The sequence below is a fragment of the Oenanthe melanoleuca genome, chromosome 8 (genome assembly GCF_029582105.1).
Source record: "Oenanthe melanoleuca isolate GR-GAL-2019-014 chromosome 8, OMel1.0, whole genome shotgun sequence".
Taxonomy (NCBI): domain Eukaryota; kingdom Metazoa; phylum Chordata; class Aves; order Passeriformes; family Muscicapidae; genus Oenanthe; species Oenanthe melanoleuca.
Window position 1 is genome coordinate 10,701,002 of NC_079342.1, and position 27,233 is coordinate 10,728,234.

Here is a 27,233-nt window from a genome sequence, read left to right on the forward strand (position 1 = left end):
TAAAAGCATCCTAATCTGCTGAAATGTTTTGTAAATTTTAGGGAGTTTATTCTTCTGATAAAAACAATTTTTTTTATTTGCTTTGAACTTATTTTAAACTGAAAAATCCACTAATCACCCAAATCTATTAAGAGATGCCACCTATTTGCAATAAAATATTTAGTCTTCTAGTTTACAGAAAATAAAGATATAGGGCATGAGTCAGCATGGCCGGAGACCTCAAACCATTATTCTTTTTTCATCCTACTGAGCTTCTTTTTAGACCCATTTGTATGTAGGGGTGATATAACATGCTGAACTAAAGCAGTTTGTCAATGGAAGCCAGATCCATATAGGCAGTTGTATCAAAAATGATGCTAGCAGATCCATCAGATCTTTGTAGCAGATCGAGTACTTGCATGCATGCTTCTCACTGGAGTTGTTTCTTCAAGGCCTACAGTAAGAAGTCATCATGCTCCATCTAGTGGAATCATGTAATATAGCTTCCTTGTTTAGCACAGAGAGACAGGAGAGGGGGAATTTCCTCATTTTGTTTTCCCAGGTCGATACTGACAGGCCTGTTCCCACCCACATCTGGAACTGTGCTGGTTGGTGGCCTGGACATTCAGACACACATGGACTCCATTCGGCACAGATTAGGGATGTGCCCTCAGCACAACATCTTATTCAATCAGTAAGTATCACTCCATGCTGGCTTCAAGAGGAAACATCCCAGTCTGCATGCATGAGAATCCCCAAAGCCTGTGTTGTTTCTCTTACTATGCTGGCAGCAGATGTGTTTCAGAGGAACTTCTCCATCTCTTTACATCACATCTGGCAGGAGAAGTCACCTGCATCATCTCACTGGGAACTAAGTTTCTTAGGAAAATAAGAGTGTTCCTGGTGTTTTCTGTTGTAGTGTAGGTGAGCAGGAGTTATTATGGTGGTTCATGCACTATAATTTAGGACCTCTAAAGCAAAAAATCCCAAGTTGACAGTGCAGTAGCAGGATATTTTTATGCTAAATTCTTACTACCACTCAACCCCTTACTGCCTTCTTTGGTGATTTCCAGCTTCACTTCAGTTAGTGTTCATCTCAACAGCAGACTCTCTTCCATTTTATTCTCATAAATGATGGTTTGATGCCTGTTATGCCTGTTCCTTTAGTAGTAGGTTCTGCTTAGAAAAGGCAAAGAAAGAGACTATGATCTCCAAGTGAAGTGTGTTGATCCCAGAGATCTTTTAGGGTAATGCAACCTCTCTTCCTTTTTCAAGATAAAGCTAGAGTGATTTTATTACTGCTTGGGAATAAAACCAGCTTAATTATTTAATATGCCTTTTTGCCTTTCTGTCTGATGTCACAGCCTTACTGTAGCAGAACACATCTTGTTTTATTCTCAACTGAAAGGAAGATCCAGGGAAGAAGCTGAGCAAGAGCTGGAAACAATGCTGGAAGACATGGGCCTCACCCATAAAAGAAATGAAGAAGCTCAGAATTTGTCAGGTGCCGACAGGATTTTCTAGAGTTGTTTTGTCCTGCTGCCCTTTCTTTGTCTCTCATAGAATCATGGAATGGTGTGGGTTGGGGGGGATGTTAAAGATTATCTAGTTCCATCCCCCTGTCATGGCCAGGAGCACCTTCTGCTAGACTAGGTTGCTCACAGCCCCATCCTACCTGGCCTTTGGGCAATTATTGGTCGAGTTACATATTTGAGGCCATATTCTGACACACCAATGCACACTGGGAGGATGCTTTCTTTTCAACAAGTAAATGAGACTGTACAAGTAGTAAAGCTGGCACAACCTGTCCCTAAAGCTTCTATGTCTTATAAATATACAACAAATTCAAATATACTTGAAGCTATGAGTTGTAAATAAATATGTATATAAAAGGTTGGTTAATGTAAGAAATGAAACAAAATAAAACCTTTTATTATTTCAAGGCAAATTAAATGCTATGCTATCATTCTGCCCCCCTCTATGGGTCAGTGCTCCATAGTGCTGTATTATTGGATAGGAGTAGTTTCTTCCATTCTAAAGGTACAAATGCACATAATGTATTTGAATAACTCTCACTTTCAGATTCAAAGGCTGATTTGAATAAACAGCCATCTGTTTTTGTACTACTTTGTCCTGATTGCAACCATAAAAGTTGATTAGTTTCATGAAAGAACATGAAAACCTCATATCTTCCTGCTTTTGCTTCTGGCAAGAAGCAGAAAATGCAATGTGTAGATGGAAATTATATATTAAAAAAAAAAAAAAGTTTTAACAATCTGTTTTGAATATCAGAAAAATAATTACTATTAATTTATCTTTGTAGATATGTGTCTGAGGGCAGGTTTCATTTTATTTGTAGCAGTTTGTCCCCGAACCAAGAAGCAATGTAATTACATCCCTGCAACTTATATAACTCATCTTACGCTCCTGGCTCTGTTTGTCCTCTGGTAGGTGGAATGCAAAGAAAACTGTCTGTTGCCATTGCTTTTGTGGGTGAGGCAAAAGTGGTAGTCTTGGATGAGCCCACTTCTGGAGTTGATCCATATTCCAGGCGATCTATCTGGGATCTTCTGCTGAAATATCGCCCAGGTAAGAGATTACCTGATTTTTTTGGTAAAACTTGTCGTAGATGCAATATGTGCCTGCTGTGTAAACTGTCGTGAGTAGTGGGATACAAACACAAGCAAACAAGATTCTTTGAACAGACACCTATTGTTGTGGCAAACCTGGGGCTGACTTTGGTGTAGAGAAATGTTTGCCAGAAAGCTAAACACACTTTTGAGTTCCAGAGAGTGTCCATGCCTTGAACATTCCTCCTTGTTCCTTCTAGGCAGAACTATTATCCTGTCAACCCATCATATGGATGAGGCAGACATCCTTGGAGACAGAGTAGCCATTATATCCCAAGGGAAGCTCTTCTGCTCAGGCTCTCCTGTATTCCTAAAGAACTGTTTTGGCTCTGGCTTTTATCTCACCCTTGTTCGCAAAATGAGAACCACAAAAATGGGAAGGGCTACAGTAAGTATGGATCTCCCTCCCTGCACATGTAATCTGAGTAATGCTTGCGCTGCACCAAGGTAAAAAGCACTTAAGTGCTGCTTGACACTATGTGCAAAACTGCAGTTAATCATATGATTATATAATCATGAGTATCATATTAGCATGGTTTGGTTTGGAAGGGACCTTAAAGATCATCTAGTTCCAACCTCCATGCTGTGGGCAAGGACACTTTCCACTAGACCAGGTGCTCAAACCCCATCCAGCTTGGCCTTAAACACTTCCAGGATGGGGCATCCATAGCATCTCTGGGCAACCTGTTCCAGTGCCTCACCACCCTCAGAGTATAGAATTTCTTCCTAACATCTAATTTAAATCTACCCCTTTTCAGTTTAAAACCACTCCCCTTGTCCTATCACTACGTGCTTGTATGAAGTCCCTATCCTGTTCATTTGTAGCCCTTTTTAGGTACTAGAGGGTCTCTAAGGTTTTTCTCCCTGGAGCTTTCCCTTCTCCAGGCTGAACAACCTCAGTTCTCGAGTTGTCTTTGTCCATGTACAGGTCTTTCTCATTCTTCCTTTTGCAGTACACTGATTTCAAACATTAGGTAGTCTGGTAAGTAGCTCAGACACTAGAAAAATCTACATTTATTCATAGCTAAACCAAGCCCTGACAGCTTGAAAAGTAGTGTTCTGGGTTCTTTCTGTTGAAATAGTGCTTCTAGTAGCAACACAATCTGTTGTTACTCATGGCCCCTGCTGATTGCATTCCCCCAGGTATTTTGTATGCAGTTTAGAACTGATGTGTGCAGATGGATTTATCTTTCCTGCATTGCATAATCCAGTCTTCAGATGATTTTCAGTATAGTACGTTCAAGATGCTCTGGATATGACATATTTTTCATTGACTCAAGCTGTTCAAATATTGACAGCCTTTGCATCCTGCTTTGAGTGTGTCTGAAGCACTTTATCTTTTTATCTCTTGCTTGTCCATGCTAGTCATTTTGTAGCTGTGGATCTCAGTGCTCCTGCTCCTGCTCCAGCTGTGTGCACAGGGGTGAAGAAGGAGCTCCAGAGCTGGAACTGGATGGTAAGAAGCAGGATGGTTCAGCATTCCAGCACATAGTTATGTCTCCTGTTATGCTGCAGTCTTGTCCTACAGATCAATGCTGCTAAAGCCCACTTCTTTGGTCCTTGTATCTAACATTTGTATTGTATTGTAATGTGAATTTAGTAAGAGTTCTTTGTGGCTTTTACTTTGATATTTTTTTGTGTATATGTGGTCTCAGGTGCAGATGATGAACTGGAAATTTGTGTGCTTTACAAGCATGGTATTGAATTTTGTATAATTTTTTCATGAAAACTGAAGCATATCTAGAGCAAGGAAATAGACTTTCTCAGAAAAAAAAAGAAATTAATTTTGGTTTTCTGCATAAGAAAAGAATTAAAGCAGATTTTCCTGAAGATTTGGTTTTGCTTTATTGACAAACCTGAAATAGTTTCCTGCTACATAGTTCCAAAGCATAATTAGCAACATAGCCCAGTCTAGTGCAGAATTAACTGAGGTATCTGTGAGTTATGAAATAGTTTGTTTTAGTGCAAACAACAGCTTTTGAAATCATGCTTAATATGGTAAAATATTCATTCTATGAACACTGTTTTGACTTTTCACAGGAGATCTAAATGAGCTAGCAGAAGTAATCCACCATCATATCCCAGAAGCAAAATTAATTGAAAGCATTGGTCAGGAACTAATTTATCTTTTGCCCAATAAAAACTTTAAACAACGATCTTATGCCAGTCTCTTCAGAGAACTGGAGGAAACATTGGATGACCTGGGACTCAGCAGTTTTGGAATTTCAGACACACCACTTGAAGAGGTAACAGACAGATTAAAATACCTTCAGACCTCACCATAAGCACCCAAAATGTTTACAGAGACTATTCATGTTCTTAAACATTTAATTCCTAATTCCTAAAATGTCCTTCAAATCCAGTCCAATAAGCTGTGGCACACTCAGAAAATCATTGTGAAAGGCCTAGAGAAAGGATGCAACCCGTAATTCATTATAGCCTTGTGGAACCTCACCCATTAGCCTGAAATTTATTCTTTTTCTTTTTTTTTTTTTTTTTTTTTGTATCTTTGTTCATTAATTTATTTTCTGAGGTATTTCATAAGAGACCTCTGATTATTGATAATAATATGGAGTAGTGAAAAGTTATCAAAATTTTCTTCTTTTATATTGAAGGATGATGTATGGTGTTCTGAAGGTCAGGTTATTGTAACTATTCTTTTCCTAACCAGAAAATGCATTTCTCTATGGCAGGTTTTCCTAAAGGTCACAGCAGAAGCTGACCCTGAAATGCAAAAAACAGGTATAGATCCACAAATCCATATTTGATTAACTGTTCTTGGGAGTGCTTTTTATTCTGAACACTCTATAAAGAAAGTTTCAGAACTTCCAGTCTTTTATGTGTTCTTGACAAAATAAATTTGGTCAGCAAATATCTGCTTTTAGGGCCTGACATGATACCTGAAAAAAAAAGATTAAGTCAGCAGAAAGGCTTCTATTTAGATTGGATGAGGTTCTTAACTATACAAATAAAAGTGGAGTGTCAAGCACCCAGATGTCAATGGTTTGAGTAGTTGTATAAAAAGTACTTTACTATTAGTCCATAAACTACATAGATGATTGAACTGTTCATCCTGCTGAGTAAGAGGAGAGTTAATCTACATGGTGTTACTGAATACAACCACAGTGCAACAGTTGTAATTACAGCAATCTGGAGATATGATAGGTACGGTTGGTAAAATCTGGATCTCATTAAAATGTATGGAATGTATTCATGTATGGAAAATAGTGTCTCCTCTGATGCTTCTCATCTTAACCTAGGAGATACTCAAGAAAATGGTTCTGCTCTTGGCAAAACTCCTACTGAGAACACACCAGCTGAGCAAACCGCCCTGAAAACTAATGGCACTTCTCGAATGCCAGTAGGCAGAGCAGCAGATCAAAATGAAGGCAAAGGGTCCCAACAGTATAAAGGCTTTCAGCTTGTACATCAGCAGATCAAAGCACTGCTCATCAAACGCTTCCACCGCGCCTCCCGCAGCCACAAGGACTTCCTAGCGCAGGTATTGACTGACTTGTGCTGCTCTAGATTCTTTCCCACAGCATTCTCAACACTGTCTTTCCAGCAATGACCGCACTATGGAAAGCAATAGAAGTGCTGCAAATGCATAACAGTGCAATTATGATTCTGATTCTTTTGCCTCTTCTTTTATTTCTCTCTGCCTGGAGTCTACCAACTGCACCAAGTTCATTATTCTATCACTATTAGCTTAGTGTTTTATTTTTAACATAATGCAGTTCTATGGCAACCAGAAGTTTAAGCAAAAGCACTGGAAATTAAATTGTTGATGCTCAGGAGTTAAACCAGATTGGATCTGAGTGCTCCTGTTGTCCTTCCTTTGTTTACTTATATTAGGGTGTGTACAGTGTCGCTCCATAATGTTTATACAGTAACCTAATGTGAAGTTTTCATGTTCCCTTCAGGTTGTTCTCCCTGCTAGTTTTGTGTTGCTATCTCTAGTACTTACAGTCATTATTCCTCCATTTGGAGAATATCCTGCCTTAACATTACACCCTTGGATCTATGGACAACAGTTTACTTTCTTCAGGTAAGAGGAATCACTTAAAGTACATTTGTCACACTTACACCTTTTTGTCCTTAGAGTTTAACATCATGGGGCCTTGTCTCACGGCTTTTTTCTCACTCTGTGTGATGTTAAAATAGATTCACTTCACTGAAATCAGCACATTTAAAATAGCATTAAGTTGGTGCACCTGGAGAATACAACTGATAGTACATCTAACAAATAGTCTTTCAAATATTTTTCAAACTTCAGTATTCTCTTCCTACCTGACTTCAGGACCTCAACACTTATTATCTAACAGGAGATCCAAGCCTCACAAATGAAAATGTAGATATGTTTTTCATCTTCTGATTACTGACTATGACAGTGCTGAGAGAATAGCAATGAGGGTTTAAGCCTTTTTTGGAGAATGCTGCCATTGGACTTTGTCATAAGTCAGCTTTAGTATTAGGAGAAAAGAACCACAGCCTGTCAACTATCTTGGAACATTGTGGGTTTTTACATAAATAAATAAATAAAACAATTGAATTATCAGCATTTAAAGGGGGGCAGTTGGTAGTGCCATATGGTTTTCCTTCTCTAGTTGCTATGTGTATTACAGTACAATGGTTTGAAAAAATATTTCAAAAAGAAAGTCCTGTCTTATTCCCTTAGCAATGAACGTCCTGGCAATGAGCAGATGGTCTCCCTTACTCATGCTTTCTTGAATAAACCAGGATTTGGAATTCGCTGTATGAAGAATCAACCTCTTTTGTAAGTTGCTAGCTAATTTCTCATGAATGAGGTCCTAGCAATATACTTCTAGTGGAACTTGAGTAGTGAAACAAGAATTAATTGGCTTGACTCTTCACAAGAGCAAATGCTTCAAATGTTGGCTATATCTAATATTTGGTCAAAGATACCAAACAAACAGCAAGATAACATTGCTGCTGGGTTAAGAATGATTCACAGTGCTCAATGTGACTGACTAGAAACCAGCTCATGTAGCTTGGTATTGAGAGTTAAGCAACCTTGAAATTTATGTCAGTGCATTAGTGATCTCAGGCCCAAATTCTCAGCTTCCCTGGCACTTTCCATGTCTGAGTCCCTCCCTCCAGGTTCCTCCAGTTCCTGTTGGTCTGTTTGGAAGCAATAACTTCAGCAATTACTTAGATTGTGAAGTAGCAATGGGACAGTGTCTATGAGTTGAAATTGTTCTCATTCTGAAGTGAGGGCAACATTAGTAGAGCTCCAGCTTTTGTTGTCCTACCTGCTTACTCTGCCTGTGAGTCCTGCTTTGGAACCATTTGTCACTGGCTTGCCATGCTTTGACATTTGTTCCCTTTCTCCTGGCTCTTTCCCAGCCATGATATCCAGGAATTTGATCCTCCTGGTTGTCTTCTCTTCTCCCATTCCTCTCCTCCACCTGGTATAGCAGAAACAAAGAGGAAACTTTAAAAAAAGGAAAGATACTGCATGAGAAAGGAAAATGATAGTTTCTTCATAAAGATACATCCACTGCAGATTTCCAGTACTAAGGGATCAAACACAGTCCCCTTGTTTCTTCAGTGTCCTATCTGCAAGCTCAAGACAGTGAACAGAGATATGGGAGGAGATTATATTTATTCATGTGGACCAAAGACTATCAAATGTTGTTTTTATTCAAAACTCATAGGATGAGGGCTGAGGGGAAATATCTGCTTAGAGCATTGTGATTTTGTGGATTTGGGAGTTCTCATGGACCATTATCTCTGCACAGCTTAAAGCTCTGTTCCTCTCCACAGGAGCTACCCATGCAATAACGTGCCAACTGCCTGGGACACACCTGCTGTTCATCCCAACCTTAGCAGCCTCCTGCTGAGCCAGCAGTGGAGCCCTGAGAATCCATCACCTTCCTGCAAGTGCAGCACTCACAAGAAACTCACTATGCTGCCAGAATGCCCTGCAGGTGCAGGAGGCCTCCCACCACCACAGGTTGTGTCCTTGTGCCATAAATCTTTGTTGAAAAGTTTAATGACAAGAGCTGGAAAAGGGATCAGTGTCTAAGTACCTTGCCTTGCTAATGCACATGGAAGGAGTTGAGCAGGTTCTTTTTCAAGAAAGCAAGAGTTGCTGGAATTTGGAATTCAATTTCAGAGGTATTGGAAAAGTTTACACATTTAAATAAATTTTTATTACTGTTTTCATCCAAATCACAAACTTTTCATGTGGAAAAAAAATCACAAAAATTTTGTGCAATTTTTCCCATAATTTAAAAAAAAACACTTCCTTGGCCCCAAAGAACAATTCTATTTAGAAGTTTGCCTTTTTTTAAAGGAGGGAAGGGCAGGAGAGAGAAAGATGAAAGAAAAGAAAGAAAAAAGGTCACAATTTTTAAAACTTTGAGTGCAGTCCTCTCATTAAAATGGGAAAATCAATATTCAGTGAAACCCCAAATTATTATTTTTTACATGTCTTTCAGATCCATTTCTATCAGAAATGTTTTAAACTAGCAAAATGAATATTTATATCCATGTGCATGAAGATGAATAATTTAATAACCACTGATGCTGTATGGAGGAGAACAGAGCTACATTCTCTCCTCTCCTATCAATGAATTATCTTAAGTGCCCTTTATGAAATGTGCTTGCTCTTTTGAAGAGCAAAGGGAAATTACAGCCTGTCAGTGTTTGCATTTAATAAATGTTTTTCTAAGAAGTTAAACAGAATTGCAACCACTCTCAGAGTAGTAGCTCTCTAATTTAATGTCTCACCTTGCACACTGTTCATCTTTAATATTCCTGTTTGCCAGGCTGAGCACACTAGCAAAATGACTAAAATATTTCTAATTTTCATAGAATCATAGAACCATTATGTTAAAAAGCACCTCTAGGGTTGAGTCCAGCTGTTAACCCAGCACTGCTATCTTCACCACTGAACTCCGTCCCCATAAGCCACATCTCCACATTTTTGAACACTTCAGGGATGGTGACTATAGCACTTTCCATGACACAGTCTCTTAACTGATTCAGCTTACTTTGATTTCTCTTTCACTGTTCACAAAACAACATTGTTTTCAATATCTCTAAAATTCCTTTTGTGAAGAAAAAAATTTTATAGAGCTTATATACCTTACAGCATCCCAAGTTATTTCTGATTTCTTAGAAATCCCTGTCCAACAGACAAAGTTGAATTTTGCTGATTGCATGCTAATGTATTTCAGAGACCTTTAGTCCAAAACTTCAATTCCAAGTAAGATGCATTTTTTTAATTTGTTTATGGGGATTCTAGTCCTCTAAACAAAATGTGTTTATTGTAATATTATCCTGATAATTTTGCACAATATTATAGTTTTGTAAAACATGTCAGAAAGAAACTCAAGTTCACTTGAGTCTTCAGGAAAGCCCCAGTGTGTAAATAATTGTCAATAAAATTATGTTTAAGCATAGACAACTCAATTAATGAAGGCACTATGGGGATGTTACCAGTCTTCCTGTCTAGAATCAGCTGGATGTCTCTAATGTGTCTTTTGTGTCATACTTTTTGTGGACAAAGGCAGGAACTTCTGGGAAGTTCATTAGATTTACTTTCTAGGTCATTTTCAGATGATTTCAGGTTGTAAGCTTTGCCATCTGAAGCTGTCCAGAAACCTTTTAAAGTATATTCTACCTTGGCATAAACTCAGGAGTGTGAGGTCTTGCATTTCACAGCAATCCTGTATTTGTAAAAGACTCAGCAAAGTTGTCATGGGGCATCATTTTTATATTTTAAAAAAAATTGTAATTTTCATTCAAACTACCTAATGTGCCAGTGAAGGTGAATTTTTTTATTAATTTTTACCTAAAGTTGCTAAATCATAGGAAACTACCTTTTGTTTGTTTTAGCTGAGGCCTCAGTGTATTTGAAAAGTTTCCTACTTTCAGATTGAAGAAAAGGCCTTGAGCAACCTTCATTGCAAAGACGTGTTTCAGAGTGACATGCAACTGTATTGTGTCATGCATGACAAACTTATTGATTTATTCTAAAGTTTTAGTAAAGTAAGGGTAAAGTAACCCTTGAGTGATTGACCCCATCTCTTTCAGTGATACTATGAACCTGAGTATTTTCTCTGAACCAAAACTACTTTTTCTCTCTTCCTGACTAACACTGAATAGCTTAAGGCACTCTAAACTTTATTGTGATTGATTAGTTTTTTGTTTCTTGGCAGAGAGTGCAACGCAGCACAGAAATTCTTCAAGATCTGACCCACAGAAATATTTCAGATTTTCTGGTTAAAACATATCCCACTTTGATAAAAGGAAGGTAGGGATGAATCTCTGTTTCTTTTTCACATGTGGTATTTTGTACCTGGTGATGAAATTCTTATTTAATAATGACACCTGGTTGCCACCATATTCTGTAGATTGGAGCACTGTCTCCATATTTCTGATATAAGACTAGAAGAGGCTGATTTTAGGGGAGTTAAATATTTTTAGTTATAACTATTTGTATCATCAGGTACTACTTTATTGGCAGAGCTAAGTGTGAGTGCTGATGGAAGGCAGTGTTAATGGTGACAAAAATGGTGCGTCTGCACAGCACTGGTGAACTGCCTTGCAGAGATACTACTTTGTCTACCTGAAGAACTGTGCCCACACTAACCTGACCATCTGCCTGAGTTAATTATCACTTGCTTCCCAGAAGTGCTAAAGAGCAGCCAGAGGACAATGTTACACAGATACATCCATCCTACTGATAGCTCCTGAGCTGGCCTGCGTGCTGAGTGTGGTAATTCACTGTGCAGTGTCCGCAGCCTATCTCTGATTCAGGCTTTGCTACTTATTCAGTTCCCAGCAGAGTTCTTGAAATTCCCTTCATATTAGCTGTGTGCTAACTGCCTTTGACTGATTTCCCTTAGCATATGTCATAATTGCTTTAGATACATCTTTTAAAATAAATTCATAATGGATTAGAATAGCCCAGTATGTGTCACTTTAGGAATCTTGCTTATCTTTGTATGAATTGGAGATGAATCATGACAGAAAACAAAAAGCCAAAAACACACTTCAAGGAATGCCAAAAGTCTTGCCAGCCCCTTAACTCAAAATAATAACCAGGAGACTAGAGATCTGCAAAGTATAGGAATTCAACTTTAATTTTTATTTAAGCCTGACGTATCATTGACTTTGGTTCTGTGCACTGAGAGGGGATTGTCTTTGTCTGTTTCAGCTTGAAGAGTAAATACTGGGTCAATGAGCAAAGGTAAGAAACCAATTCACAGATTAAGGTAGTAAATAAAGGAACAATGAATTTCTGTTTAGCCAGGGAGCATCACAGTGTTTATGCAAATGGACAAGGGGAATTGTGGCAGACAGTGTAGAACAAAGAGATGGCTTCGGTGGGAAATAGGCTGGGGATCAGGAAAGGTCTTATAAAGACAAGGGGTTATATTTGTTTGAACTCCCTGCAGGAGATGAAGGCAAGAGGCTCACAATGGGGCTATCAGAGCTTTATTACCTGCAGGAGCCAAACCAATGGGAGCTGTGTGGTGAAAAGGCTCACGCAACAGTGCAGTATGCTGTAATGCTGCTGTGACACAGCTCTTTCAGTGCCACAGAAACAAATATAAACCCTCCAGAATAAGGACCTGAGTGGGATGAAACCCAGACAACTAGCCTATCAAATACAGAAGTAACAACCACAATTCCTTATGCCTGCTCTGTACATGTGCAGTAGTTATTAACCAGATTGCACTAGCTCTCTCCTTTTGGTAGAGACAACAGATAACGTGTGTGATATCTACACTACAGTTACTAAAAAGCTTAGAGAGATGATTGGTTACCCTGAAGCACATACTCATTTCATTTCTCACCAGCAGTAGGAGTTCACTTAAAATATAGCAGCTGGATGACTGCCTTTCTTCACAGAATATCTGCTTGTTCATGTGCAAGCATTGCTTTCTATGGGATTAGACTTCAGTTCATCTTATGCAATAGGATTTATCATTATGGAGCGCTGGCTGGTACTGACATTGGTGAATGCCTGCTCCTCTCAGAGCATCTGAAACTTTTACTGAGGTCTATGCTTTCCTTAGTCCTCCATGCTGTCTAAACCATTATATGGTAATTACCTTGAATTAAAGATTTCATTTTGTAGAAATCACAGTTTTCTCCAAATCTTCTCTCTAAATAATTTTCTCAGAATCATGACATAAACTTCTTAGAAACTGATAGAGCTTCTATTATTTGTAAGCCCTAAAAAGACCTAATAAAACTTCTTAGAAAAGGAGTACAAATTGTTATACATGAAATATTTAATGGATAAAAATTAAACTTGCATTAAGTGAGTTTTTAGTATTTCCATTAATATACAGTTATGGGTGTGTGGTATGAGATATTGATGATATTTTTCTCTTTACTAGATATGGAGGAATTTCTATAGGAGGAAGGCTTCCAGTCCTTCATGTTTCTGGAGATCAAATTGTCAATTTTTTAAGTGATCTTGGCCGAATGATGAATGTGACAGGAGTAAGCAAGATCTTTAATTTTGTTTGTTTGTTTTTTAACCCCTTTTAATAAGGGCATGGCTACTGCAGCATTAGATTTCACCTAGAGAGCTGATCTTTAGCTTTTTCTTTTTTTTTTTAGGGACAAACTTCACTAGCTGCTGCTAAAGAAATCCCTAATTTCCTTAAATACATGGAAACTGAAGACAATATTAAGGTATTTACTGGAATTAGTCTGCTAACTCAGAGTCTTTCTTGACATAGACTTCAAATTATGAGAATATTGATGGTGGTATTCCCAGATGCAAAAGCAGCTGAAATGCTATACTTTAGAAATAACTTGGTATTAACACTCTATCCCATACTAAAGGTAATCCTTATACATAGTATTTCAAATGTAAGATTTTTTAAAATCATTAGTTCTTAATACTGCTGGCTGTCCTAAATACTTTGAGTAGTAGACTAAATCCTAAAATGTGCTTCTGTAAAATCCCCTGACAGTAATTGTCCAATGCTTTTAAAAAGCATGGTATGTGAGCTCCTCTTGCAGGACTGTGCCTAGGAACTATGAATTCCTGGTGTTGGATTCACCCCTGTGGACAGTGCCCACCAAAGTAGATAAAAGGCAACCAAATTTTCTCCTGTAGCTCAGTGAAGACAGTAACTGATAAATTAATCTGTGATTTCTGACTCTTTTAGGTGTGGTTTAACAATAAAGGCTGGCATGCTATGGTTAGCTTCCTCAATGTAGCCAATAATGCAATCCTCAGAGCTAATCTGAGGACTGGCCAAGACCCTGAGGAACATGGGATCACTGCTATAAACCATCCTCTGAACCTCACCAAGGAGCAACTCTCTGAAGTCACTGTGTAAGTCTGCTTGTGCTCTGCTTCTGGCTTTTACCCTTCCCTCTCCTGGCAACTTGCAACTTCCAGCATGCTTACACTCTGAGGAGAAAGAGTTCAACTGACAGAATGTAGAGGCTCTTCTCTGAAGTTTTATTCTAACCAATAATCTATTCATATCTTGTTACATTCCCTGAGAGTTCATTCCCATCCCACATAGGAACTATGACCATTGGATATACATTATTGCACGTTTCTCTTGATTCCCAAGCACAAAGATTCTGAAATTTTTGTTCATGCTCCAAATCCAATAAATTTTCTTCTGAAAGAAAACATATAATAAAATATGGAATGAGAACTTTTCCTTGATTGACTACAGCTGACAACCTGCTTTCTTGGTGCCAAGGACAGAACACAGATAGATTTTTCAATGACAAGGAATAGGATTGGTGTATTACCAAATCTGAAAGTCATAATTTCTTGGAAAAGACATCCCTAAAAAGACAACATTTTCCACTCTCCTATTAAGTTAATAATTCAGTGAAACTAAAAACTTTGCATTATAACACAGAGGCAAAATCTGTGCTGGATCTCTTTTCCCTGTTTCCAGAGCACTTTGGCTATTGTGCCTAAATGTCTGGTTTGAGATGTCCCACACAGGAAAGGCTGTAAAACTGAGATATATAAAGCAAGTAAAAGATCAGGGAATAGTGCCATATTGGTTAGCTACACTCCTCAAAACAACTTGGAAAAATACAGTAGCACATCTTGAAACTGGAGAAGTCTTCTACTTAAAACAGCCTTGCTACTTCTAGATCTTAAAGCACACTCCAGAGTCCCCAGATGCTAAGATAGTGCTGCATTGCATCCGTTCCCTTGCTCACAGTCCCTTCTTGTGCTCTGTTGTAGACTGACCACTTCAGTGGATGCTGTTGTTGCCATCTGTGTGATTTTTGCCATGTCCTTTATACCAGCCAGTTTTGTTTTATACCTGATTCAAGAGCGTGTAACAAAAGCCAAACATCTCCAGTTTGTCAGTGGTGTGAGCCCTGTTACCTACTGGCTAACTAACTTCATGTGGGACATAGTAAGTAACTGCTGGTCTGGTTGACAGCCTCTGATTATCCTGGCTGTGCATGAATCAGTGAATCAAGTGAAGGTGATTCTAAGCATTGCAAAGCATTCATTTCTCCTAAGTGTTTCTCAAAGATCATGCTAAGGATCTGGCCTCTGAACTAATTATAGATGTAGAAATTAATTCAGGTGCACAACTCAGCCAACTAATGAAGCTGTATTTTTCATAGTCTAAGGATTTCTAGCCATTACAACTGAATATATGATGAAGTACAACTACTTACTGCAGCCTCATTGCCAGGTGCTAGTCACTCCTGTCCTTCAGAAGACCCAAAACATATTTCAAGATATTCAAGAAACCTAAGTGGGGAAGATTCACAGCCTGCTGGAACAGTATCTATAGGCCTGACAAAATACTCTAGGGTGTTTAAAATGACATATTCATTTAGGTCACAGTATCATGGTCAAATTCCAAAAAATGTATACCATAGGTGCTTAGAGAGGGCTTAGCTTCCCTCCAGCCACTTTGTCATAAAAGAGAAAATTCTTCAGCTGGCTGAGAGGCACAAGGGCTGGTTCTCTGGCCATGCCTTTGCAACCATGGAAGTGGCCAAGGAATTATGCAATAAGAAAAGCATTAATACAGAATTGAAAAAAATAAAAAGAAAAGTAAATCAATATTTGAAAAACCCAGAACTCTTCAGGATTTGGAAGGTGTTCTCTCAGGAGAAGATAAAGCAAGGCATTATTTTAGTAAATGAGGGAAAAGAAGCAGGTCCCAGAGTTCTTGCTCCCTGCTGTGCACAGCAGTTTCCTTGACAGGAATCTTGCTTGGCTGTTGCCCTTGACAGCATGATGCAAAGGCATTAAGTGATGTTAGCAGTTCCATGAAACGCTGCACTCCATTCTGCATGGGCAATTCTGTGCATTGCACTAGAGTAGTGCTACCAATACTGAACAGAGAAACCGAGCAGTGGCCAAGCATTCTCACTTCAGCCTCTTCCCAGGAATGTGGCTCGAGTGACTAGCTCTTCCATCCTACACAGCCTTTCTTTGCAGCACCAGAAACTGCACTTCCCTTGCATATCCATGGCCACTTTTTGTGGGAAGCCCGGAAGCAGGACTATGATATAATGGATTCACAAACCATAATCTAACAAACAACAATATATATCGTATTTTTGATGAACAGTCTGATAAAGATATCTTAGAAAAATGCTGAGATTACCAGGGACTTGTTGATCCAAAAGATTCAGTGTGGCTAGTCTAACTCAAATTCTGATATTCCTCAATATAAAATCCTTTTGGAATGATGTGTAGGATGTGGATGTTTGCAGCCCTTCTCAGGTCTCACACATTGATCTTCCCCCTGTGCTGTGGCAGGTGAATTATGCACTGAGTGCTGGGATGGTTGTGGCTATATTTGTTGGATTCAACAAGAAAGCATATGCCTCTCCAACCAATCTCCCTGTGCTTGTGTCCTTGCTGCTCCTGTATGGGTGAGTGTTCAAGATTGTTGCAGCACATTGGCCCTGTATTTCACATGGAAATTATTTCATGTTACTGAGCTTGGTACTTAGTGGCACCCAGCTTTGAAGAATATAACTGGGTGGATCCAAAACAGGTTAAAACTAGATTATTCTATGGGATATTTATATATTCTTTCTGGCTACATGCTGCAAAAGAGATTCTTTCATCACTGCCTGCCTTGCATTTTGAAGCATTAAATGTGACCTGTACAGGAAAATATATTTGTTCAGTTTGCTTTCTTCTTTGGATGTTGTGTAGGAATTTAGTGGTTGTTCATTTGCCAATTCACAGTCAATACTGAAGCATTCAACATTTCAGCATTCAACATTTCTTTGTTTCTCCTTGGTGTACCGTTCACTGAAATGTGCAAAGATACCTGAGTGGTAGCAACCCTGCTAGCATTAAGTTTTCTCAATTTCGGCAGTGTCCATTGCCCTGCATTTTAATAGCAAAAAAAAAAAAAAAAAAAGACTAAGCAGGAAAAAATCTTATGTAGTAACCTGAGAGAAAATACTGTGGGAGGTTACTGGTTGACTACACCATATTGTTACACTTGGGAAGGGAAGAAAGCTCAACTTTGTGTTTTCTTTAGGCTGACTGACATGAGAATACTGAGAAGTTATCATACTTTTTCTATTTCTTGCATGCAGATGGGCAGTAATTCCCATGATGTACCCTGCTTCTTCTTTCTTCAGTATCCCCAGCACTGCTTATGTTGCATTGTCTTGTATTAATCTCTTTGTGGGAATCAACAGCAGTGCTATTACATTCATCCTGGAATTATTTGAAAATAACCCGGTAAGCAACGTTTGTAGTGGGTTGATGCTGGCTGGATGCCAGGCACCCAACAAAGCCTCTCTCTCACTCCTCTCCACAGCTGGACAGGGGAGAGAAATTTAATGAAATCTTCATGAGATGAGATAGGACTGGGAGAGATCACTCACCAAATACTATCACAAGCAAATATTAGAGATTTTACCTGAATTTATTATTTAAAAAATTGGAATAATGAGAAATAAAATAAGATCTGAAAAAAAAATCACCTTCTCCCTGGCCTTCCCTCCTTTCCAACTCTACCTCCTCCCCTAGTGGCACAGGGAGGCCGAGAATGGGGGTCCTGGTCAGTTCATCACCCGTTGTTTCTCCCACTGCTTAGGGAGAGGAGTCCTTCCCCTCCTCCACTGCGGGGTCCCTTCCACAGGAGACAGTTCTCCATCAACTTCTCCAACACGAGTCCTTCTCACGAGCCACAGTTCTCTGCAAACCGCTGCAGTATGAGTCTATCCCATGACAAAGAAGTTTTCACTTGTATTGCTATGTTTTCTTAAACAAGTCTGGTTTAAACAGCTTATGTTGTTTCTGTTTCTTACAGTCTTTGCTGAAGTTTAATAAAGCATTGAAAAATGTACTGCTTGTCCTCCCACATTTTTGTTTGGGCCGTGGACTCATCGACTTGGCCATGAACCAAGCTGTGACTGAAGTATATGCAAGGTTTGGTAAGTAAAGCCAATAAGAAACAAGCTATGGCAGTGTCACATGTCCTGACCTTGGATGAGATGTTTGGAAAGATTAACTCAGAAGTACTAGATGTTTCTGAAATTCTCACCTCTTCCATCATCAGAAAGTTCACCCTCTCTGAAGGAATCACAGCTTCTGATTGTGCTTCCAGAACTCCATGGCCCAACCTGTAGTCTGCATTGGAAGTTAACCCATTTGTTCACTGTCAGACTCTGGTGTCTTTTTATTCTCTGTTTGGAAAAGTAAATCATTAGAGGAGGATTTATGTTTTCATTTCATTTGAATACCTCAGTTAATGTTTAAAGTGACTATTGTTTTTCAAATGCATTCTCTTGAGATATGGTTGTCTTTGATATAAAACAACTTATTAAAAAGATAATCATACAGCAGAGCTCATCTGTTTTTATTCAGAAAATGTGTGTATTTTCACATAATCCATGCAAGTTTCATGTAATGATATCCAAATTAGTGTGTATTCAGATTATTTTACTTCATGCAGCATCTGAACCTGGAGGGCATTTTGTTAAGAAGTTTTATAAGACTAGAAAATTAAAATCATTGCCTGATCATGAGCAAATAAAGTACAGTAATTTGTTATGACTATGCTTTTTGTTCTGAGGAGTAGAGGGGTTTTTCAGCAGTATTTCACCTTCCTTTCTGGTGCTTTTTCTCCAAAGGTGAGGAGCATATTTCTGATCCCTTTCAGTGGGATTTTGTTGGAAAGAATCTGGTTGCTATGGCTCTTCAAGGAGTTGTGTTCTTCTTTCTGAATCTCTTTATGCAGCACCGTTTGTTCTCCACAAGATGGTATGTCTAAAAGTTCTATTAATGTTCCTTTATTAAAAGAATTACTACCTTTGCCATTCTCTATGTTCCTCTTTTCTTATTTTTTTTCTGAATTTTTGCTAATTTTGTAGCTTTTTTGTTTTCTATTTACTTACCTGATCTTATCTTAATTTACTGATATCCCGATTCAAGGAAGCATTTACAAATCTGCATTGTCCTAAGAGGATTTAAGAATATTTTATTGAAGAAATTAGTTTTCTTGAATTAAGATTTTAATGTATTTTTTTTCCATTTAAGACATTGTAATAGTAAGATTATAAAGTTACCTGGAAGGTCTGTAGTGTCCTCAGTCAGGCTAGGTACTAGCTAGTACTATAAGGTACTAGCCTGACATCCCAAGACGCCAGTTTTAGTCTGTGGCACAGAACAGCTGTATCCCGGACACTATGTGGACTTCCCGTCTCTGCTTTACAAATGTGCCTCTCCCTTGATGAAAACAGCTACCTACCAGCTGAGAGAGGGTCGTTCACTCCTGTTCAAGATTGCCAACAACAGTACTAATTGGTGCACTTATAAAATTAATGTCTTGCAGAGAGAACTACTCAAAACTTCTAAGGACCATCACTAGGTACTAAGAGTAGCCAAATAGTGAAAGATGTGGCTAGGGGGCAGGTTATTGTCGTATCAGTGACTGACAAGGCATGTTCTTTTGAGCAAGCCATTTCCTCCCTTTTTAGTATCTAGAGATAAACTTTAAAGGTCAGGGCTTCTCCCAACAGCAGAAATACTCCATCCAATGTCACATTGTTAACTTTCAACCCCACTGCTTCCACCAGTCACATTTTTGGCAGCAGATTAGCCTGTTATTCTAACTGAACCCAGGGCAGCTCTGTATCTTGGGTTTTTCCAGGTTTGCTCAGACTGTCATGTCACCTATTATGAACGAAGATGAGGACGTTGCAGAAGAAAGAAAAAGAATTATGAATGGAGGAAACAAAACAGATATCTTACAATTACAAGAACTGACCAAGGTAATAGTTTGAGAAGAATGAAAAAAATATTTACTTCTGTCTCAGTTCTAAAATTGCCTCATCCCAATAGCATTAAAATAAACTAAAAGTTCAGATGATTTTCATTTCTGTAGATATCTTGAAATAGAAACTTCATTTTTTTTTCTCCCCCCATCAATATAGATTTATGCAGGTCAACACAAGCCTGCAGTGGACAGACTCTGTGTTGGCATCCGTCCTGGAGAGGTAGGTTGTTCAATAACACTGGGTTACTTTCCATAGATCAGTTCAGATTTTATGCACCCACTGATTTGCAAGTTGGAAATATTAAAGAATATGATAAATTTTGCAATTTAGTGCTTTGGCCTTTTGGGAGTGAATGGTGCTGGCAAAACAACAACATTCAAAATGCTGACCGGAGATACTGATGTGACATCTGGAGATGCTGTAGTGGCTGGCAATAGGTAAGTACCTTAAAAAAAGCCCTGTGGCAGTCCATTTACCAGCATAGAACTGTCCAGATCACAGTCTCAGGGATCCAGCAGCTCACTGGCACCGAGATCACAGCTAACACACAGTTGCATTTGATACTTTTAACACTTGCAAAATCTAAGTTGTGGCTAAGTTGTAGTAATGCTAACAGCGGGACAAAGCAATCATACCTAGTGGCAAGGGTTCCCAAACATAAGATAACCCATCCAACAGAGTACTTTGATCTGAGCTTTGGAACTTTTCTCTGGCTGTTTCTAGCATCTTTGTTTGCACAGTGCTGGCATAATGTCCTAAGTTATTACAGTGTGATCTGGTATGTACTTATGTTGGTTTACTTCCAGGTTGTGTGTCTTGGCTTGTTAGGTGCAGTTGGGATTTAATTCTTTGTCCATTAATGTGACCTGAACAATAACATTTTTGTTGCCAGGCATGGTCGTGGGCACCCTGTTCTAGGTGACTCTGCCCAAGCACGGTCAGTGGACAAGATAACCTCCAGAGCCCCTTCCAACCACACTCATTCTGTGATTTTGTACTTTTCCTACTACCATTGAAGTTTTAGCCTTGTGTCCTGCCTGTCTGTTTCTAGTGACCATATTCTGAGCTGAAATAACTGCTTCTTTTCTTCTAGATAAAAACACTGTTTTCAAAAAATAATAAAACCGGAGTGGCTGTTGAAAGAACTTAAGTTAGTCTATACTTTAACAAGAAAATGGGTGAGGGGAAATGGGCTTACACTTTTAACCAGGACTGAGCTGACTTAAGACAATATACTCCTTGCTCTTATCTACAGACAGATATTTTCATAGGATATTTTATCAGGAAGAGTTAATTCTCCTCTTACAAGTGCTATTGCCCCAGAAAAAAAGGATTATATTCAAACTGTTCTTCTCTGTCTGAGAGCTAGTATTACAGAACTACAACTCTTTTCTTTGTTTCTCCAGTATATTGACCCATATTTCTAATGTCCATCAAAACATGGGATACTGCCCTCAGTTTGATGCCATTGATGACCTGCTCACAGGACGGGAACACCTCTATTTATATGCACGCTTGAGGGGGGTTCCAGCAGAAGAAATCAAGAGGGTAAAGTAGTCTTGCTTTTGATAGTTACAGTGATATTTGTGATGCCAAGGGCCAAAATTTCCAAAGTGGACTTGTTATTCTGTGTATTGAAGTCCTGCGAGTGGTTCCTGTCATTTGGACAGTTAAGTAACAAGACCACACTATTAAATGCAGGTTCCCAGGCATTAATGGTACTTGCAAATCTGTGGCACTAATGGTGGAAGGCTAAAGATGCAATTCCTGTGGCTCAGAATGGCACTGGTTGCTGTTTTGCTCTTGCCTTTAAAGTGTATGTATAGGGAAGAAAACATGAAGATTCCAGAAGAAAATAATTTAAATTCTTGCACAGATAGAAGTCTACAGCTGAGGCTGCTTTATGGCTTTCCCTCATGTAGCTAGAACACCCCTCACCGTCACCAAAAATATTTTGTACCTCCCTGACCCAGTTCTAAAATGAATGTGCTAAAACAGAGGGGATTGCCATGTTTCTACCAGAAGAGGGATGCATCAGCAATCCTGTCTGTTCTGCACTAGCTGCTGTGTGAAACAGATGGTCTTTCTCACAGGTTGCTGAATGGGGCATCCAGAAGCTGGGACTCCCTATGTACGCAGACCAGCTGGCAGGGACCTACAGTGGTGGCAACAAGCGCAAGCTCTCCACTGCCATTGCCCTGATAGGCTGCCCACCACTTGTCTTGCTAGTAAGTGTCATGGAAAGACAGTCCTGGGTACTTCAATATAACATCTCATAACACTACATGCTAAAGAGCTACATAGTCCTTGCAAGCTCCTTTCTGCCCTCAATTTACAGCTATTTCAGTGTCATTTTGAGTTAATCTCAGGCATAGTCTGGGAAGCATAACTTTGTTTCCAATGGACCCCAAGTGATTACAAAAGAATGATCTTCAAAAAATAATGTGTTGAGATAAAATCTATAATCCAGAAAAATCTGAATTTAAACTGTTGTTTAGTTTCACTCTGCCTTTTCATATCTGAGTATAGCTACTGATGTAAATTATGATCTTCCAACATATACACCTGGCTGCTTTATCCAGCAGAACAGAGAAGATACCTACCCTTTTCCAGCCTTTAATATCTTTGGAATAAATTGTACAAATTTATACTAAACTATACAAATACTGAAATGCAGTTCTTGTCAAATAAAATAAGTGATTAGATAATTGCATATTTAAAGGAAAATTCTATGCAATTACTACAGAAATTCTTTGTTTAGGCTATATTCTACCAACTTAATTTTTATGTCTATGACTTTTAGACACAGCCACTTTTATTTTGTAAAATCTATGAAGAAGTGTTTTAATACATTTTAGTAGCCTGGTTCTTTGTACCATGAAATATGCCTTTACATGTATTCTGCCTGTAGTAAAAAACAGTCAAAATGTTTTCTCATAACTTCTTTGAACAAGATGTTAGATGAAAATTTTTCTATCCTAATTTTGTTTACAATTTTTGTTACTTACTTGATTAGCTGATTTATGTAGGATCAAACCCTTGGGTGGTGTAAATCAATGAGAGCTCATTTGTTGCCCAGAAAAGGCATTCCTTTCTCTGTAGCTGTGCCCTACACAGGCAGCACTGTATTCTTACTCACAGTCTATGTACTTGTTTCCTTCCTGCTTTATGCCAAGAAGTCCATTGGTACCCACTCCTATACTTCTCAACGTCTATGTGCTTTGTCAAGGCACAGATTACTGTAGAGAAGCAATTATATGCTATGGTCCACAAAATGACCTGCTTCTGAACAGATTTTCTCTATTTTATGTGACTGATTGCCTTAACGTTTCCATTACAGGATGAACCAACTACAGGGATGGACCCTCAGTCCCGGCGCCTCCTGTGGGACTCCATTGTTGGCGTGCTCAGGGATGGGAGAGCGGTGGTTCTAACCTCACACAGGTAAAAACAGTTAGAATTCAGAATCCAAAAGCAGCTGAAGTACATCTGTTGGCTTTTATCTCAACTATCTGTTCTTTGTTTTGAAAGTATGGAAGAATGCGAAGCCCTCTGTACTCGTTTAGCCATCATGGTGCAAGGTACCTTCAAATGCCTAGGCACAATTCAGGAGCTAAAATACAAGTAAGTAGAATATTTTTATGGTGGTTTTTAATGGGAAAATTTAGTGTATTGTTCTTAATACAAGCAATTCAGTGTTTAACCAGACCTGTTTCCGGGTTCAGCTATATTGTATAGAAGACAATCTGACCAGATCTCATTTCAACTCTATTATGCTACATACCATTCTGCAGGGCAAATTCAGGGCCTCCTAAAAAGCTGGATCTTATGCAATATCTTACAGATACTATTATTGTTTTCATAGCTGCAGAAAGCTAATTTCCTTCCTGAATGATGAAACAACATCTCCACCCAATTCCTAAATCCACATGTTCTTCCCAGGTTTGGAGATGGCTACATTGTCACTCTGAAAATCAAAGCTCCGAAGTCTGGGCTGCCTCCAGATCCTGCTCCTGCTGAGAAATTCATACGCATCAACTTCCCAGGGAGTTTACAGAGAGAGAAACACTACAACATGCTGCAGTATCAGATTTGCTCTTCCTCTCTGGCTAAGATTTTTCGATTAATAATCTCCAATAAGGAAAATTTGCATATTGAAGAATATTCTGTGTCTCAAACAACATTAGATCAGGTAAGTAAAAAGTAAAACATCCCATGAGAAAGCATGTCTGGTGAGAATTAGGCAACATAGTGGGGATGTATCCAAACTGAAGGACCAAATTGTTTAGAGAATTATTTCATGTCTCTTTCTCAGGCAAGATTTCTCTCATCAAGGAGGGTGTATCAGTATGAATTAGTAACTTACTCCCTGTGTAAATAGGTGCCATGTGAAAGCTGGTAAGACAGCGTTTCCCAGATGACAGAATTCACACAACCCATTCCTTCAGGAGCAGCAGTCTGAGCAAGGTCAGCAATTTGGAATGAGACTGAGCTGAGAATATAATTTTATTTGAAATAAGAGGTTTGGACTAGGTTGTGTCAAAGATACTGTGAGAAGCAATTAGACACACAAAACCTGGGAAGTCCACTTGGAGTTTTGAAAACACTCACTTGCTAGAGGGTATTGGCCCCATCTGTCTGCTTTCCTAAGCAACAAAGGGTCCACATGCAAAGCTGTTTTCAGTGGGATTGCTAGAGGCATTCCTGGCTGCCTTTCAGCTTCCTACTAAAATATTCTGTAATATTCTGTCTCCTCTTTCCTGTCACAACCAAACTCATGCTGTGCAAACCATTCAAACTTGGCAAAAGCCATCTCCTCCTTAAGAAAAAGTAGGATTTTACTTGCAAGCAAGTACATCCAAAGGAAGGAAGTTGCAAGGAAGGAAGTTGCAAGGAAGTTTATCAAAATAAAGGAGGAACTCATGATCTCAGCTGATAACACAGTGTCTCAGTTGTTGTCTGTGGATTCCCCTTTCTGCCTGTTTCCTGCAGGGCAGACATTCCACTAACTCATCTCAGTTGAAGACATGGTGACATTTTCTCCTTTCCTCACGCAGGTTTTTGTGAACTTTGCTAAACAGCAGATGGAGGATGAGGAAATTCCTTTGCATCCACGTGCAGCTGGAGCCAGCCGAGAAGCCAAGGTGTCCCCAGCTCTGCATCAGCAGGCAGTTGCATAGACTGCTCCTGCAGCCTCCAGGCTTAGTGTGTGCACAGTGCAAACATGTGCCATACCAGAGCAGAGCAAGGGTAAAACAAAGGTTTGCACACTCAGTATTACACTGATTTTTTTGCACCTTTCTGAGCACTGTGCTCTCAACAGCAACAGCCCCAGCAACAGCCAACTTTTACTTCTCTACCAGTAACACTACATGCTGACAGTGTCAAAGGAAAGGCAGGTCCTTGTTATAGAATAAAATCCTCCTCTAACAGAAAGTCCATTATAAGAGACAATAAGAGAAGTCTCATTCCCCCTTTTGACATATAAATAACATCAAAAATGGATTCTCTATCTGTACTTTCAGGCCAGCAGGTTTTTCTTGTTTAACCCTTATGGCAACTGCTACGAGTCAGGAGACAGGTCCCAAGGCTGAGAGCATTGCTCAGCTTAGAAGCAGATTCCTGCCATGCACGGGATTATCAAGGTCAGAACAGTGCTGGCTGATGGGCTAGTCCTGGGAGATTGCTTCACTGTCTCACCAGGCTGCCAGTGAAAACAGACGGTTGTCTCAGCAAGAATGAAAGGAATTAATTCAGAGCTCAGACCCAGACAAGAAACTTGCTTTTAAAAAAAATTAATTAAAATGATCTCATACTCATCTTCAAGTTACCTCAAATAGAGGCCAAATGTCAAAATGGAGATTAAAAAGAAAGAGAGTATGTCCAAATCTGCCAAAAGTTTCGTTTTCTTGCAGAGATGTGGAAAGATCTCTTTGTTACTAAACAAGACCAAATTTTTCTTCTTTCCTGTGACTGGACATTAAGTGGGTGTAAAGTGTGAATAGGGTATGTGCTTTCTACCTCCTCAGAAGGAAAATTTCAACCTGCTTGTACTCCAGACTGCACTCAGTGGAAAATAATTTGGCATTTAGCTCTTTTTTGTGGTTCACATTTTAACTAGTGGAAAAACAATACTGAAAACAAAATCATAATGATGTATTGCTTCAGTTATCTATCAGATCTAATAATTTCTAAGAAATCTTCTCTAAGATAATGTTATACAGAATTAAAATCTGGGTCATGTATTTTTGCTTTGAAAGATATTTTTCTTCAATTGATGTAGATTTTTTTTTTATAAGGACATTCTTGCTTCGTACTGTACAAAATATTATGAAACTTCAGCAACCAGATGTAGCCTTCTCTTTTTGCCATAATTATTTCAACTGGTTTTAAAATAGAATTTATTGCATATTTCACCCTTACAAATAGTTGCAAAAATCTTTCTATACATCTATTATAGATAAATAAATTAATTATGAAAAAACAGTATCTACGCAGTATCTTCATATTCTAAAATAGCTTCTTTAAAATCTTATTCAGATAGATTTCAATAGCGTTTTTTAACTAGATTTACACAAAATGCAACTAAGTCACATAGAACATCCTGTGACAAAGAAAACACAGGAAGTCCAAAATGACGCTGATTTTTCTCCCTGGTTCCAGAAATAGGAAGAGCATTCTGAGGAGTAGCAGTCACTTCATGTATTTACAAAGTGTATTACAAACTACTTAGAGAAGCCTGATGTAAAATGCTGGGTAAAATGTTGATTAGTATCATAAGAAGATGTTATATCAAAACAGACCAGATATCCAAGATATGACATAGGTTAGATTGCTTCTGAATCTTATGTACTACTATGCAACTTACTAATGAGGAAGACCAAAAACAAACAAAAAACCCCAGCACAGGATATTACATTCACAAATCCAACAAATATTTCTTACTTCAGATTCTTTTGGCAAATTAGGGGTTAGACCCATATCAGGTTTTTGAGATATTGCCTATTTCTTTATTCCAGGAACCATTCATATTCTTTGGTAATGTTATCTGTTACAAAGCACCTGCCTCCAGGCAGCACACTCTCTTCAAGTCAAAGAAGGCAGATCATGCAACTGTCCCCAGGCCAGCTGGCCATGCTGGCTGAACTGAGCTCTGGTAGTTAGATGGTGTGTCGTCATTCCAGTGTACTTGTCTTGCAGAATGCCAATGCTAAATTTGGAGCTGCTTTTCATCACAGACTTCTCAGGATCTCTGATCCATCAATCTAAACAGACTAATACAGAAAAATCTAAGTCAGGTTACAGTGAGCTGCAGGGACTTTTTTTTTTTTTGCAGCTGTGCAATGAAGCCTTATTTTTTAAGGTGCT

The 27,233-nt window shown here is 38.8% G+C and overlaps 1 protein-coding gene across 1 annotated transcript in view; it reads left to right on the forward strand.

Moving 5' to 3' along the window:
- ABCA4 (ATP binding cassette subfamily A member 4) overlaps nt 1-25,053 on the forward strand; it is a 60,689-nt gene extending 35,636 nt beyond the window's left edge. Inside the window, exons 20-49 of the mRNA XM_056497332.1 lie at nt 542-673; nt 1,344-1,483; nt 2,431-2,568; nt 2,810-2,997; nt 3,975-4,065; nt 4,650-4,855; nt 5,303-5,351; nt 5,870-6,111; nt 6,533-6,657; nt 7,288-7,386; nt 8,397-8,586; nt 10,799-10,893; nt 11,800-11,832; nt 12,992-13,097; nt 13,218-13,292; nt 13,775-13,944; nt 14,830-15,007; nt 16,378-16,493; nt 17,175-17,322; nt 17,897-18,020; nt 18,720-18,849; nt 19,739-19,859; nt 20,022-20,084; nt 20,196-20,302; nt 21,272-21,413; nt 21,959-22,093; nt 23,206-23,309; nt 23,397-23,489; nt 23,808-24,057; nt 24,923-25,053. Of these exons, the coding sequence (XP_056353307.1) occupies nt 542-673; nt 1,344-1,483; nt 2,431-2,568; nt 2,810-2,997; nt 3,975-4,065; nt 4,650-4,855; nt 5,303-5,351; nt 5,870-6,111; nt 6,533-6,657; nt 7,288-7,386; nt 8,397-8,586; nt 10,799-10,893; nt 11,800-11,832; nt 12,992-13,097; nt 13,218-13,292; nt 13,775-13,944; nt 14,830-15,007; nt 16,378-16,493; nt 17,175-17,322; nt 17,897-18,020; nt 18,720-18,849; nt 19,739-19,859; nt 20,022-20,084; nt 20,196-20,302; nt 21,272-21,413; nt 21,959-22,093; nt 23,206-23,309; nt 23,397-23,489; nt 23,808-24,057; nt 24,923-25,045 (3,913 nt within the window). The 3' untranslated portion in view covers nt 25,046-25,053. The remainder of the gene's footprint in view (nt 1-541; nt 674-1,343; nt 1,484-2,430; nt 2,569-2,809; nt 2,998-3,974; nt 4,066-4,649; nt 4,856-5,302; nt 5,352-5,869; nt 6,112-6,532; nt 6,658-7,287; nt 7,387-8,396; nt 8,587-10,798; nt 10,894-11,799; nt 11,833-12,991; nt 13,098-13,217; nt 13,293-13,774; nt 13,945-14,829; nt 15,008-16,377; nt 16,494-17,174; nt 17,323-17,896; nt 18,021-18,719; nt 18,850-19,738; nt 19,860-20,021; nt 20,085-20,195; nt 20,303-21,271; nt 21,414-21,958; nt 22,094-23,205; nt 23,310-23,396; nt 23,490-23,807; nt 24,058-24,922) is intronic.
- The last annotated feature ends 2,180 nt before the right edge of the window (nt 25,054-27,233 follow it).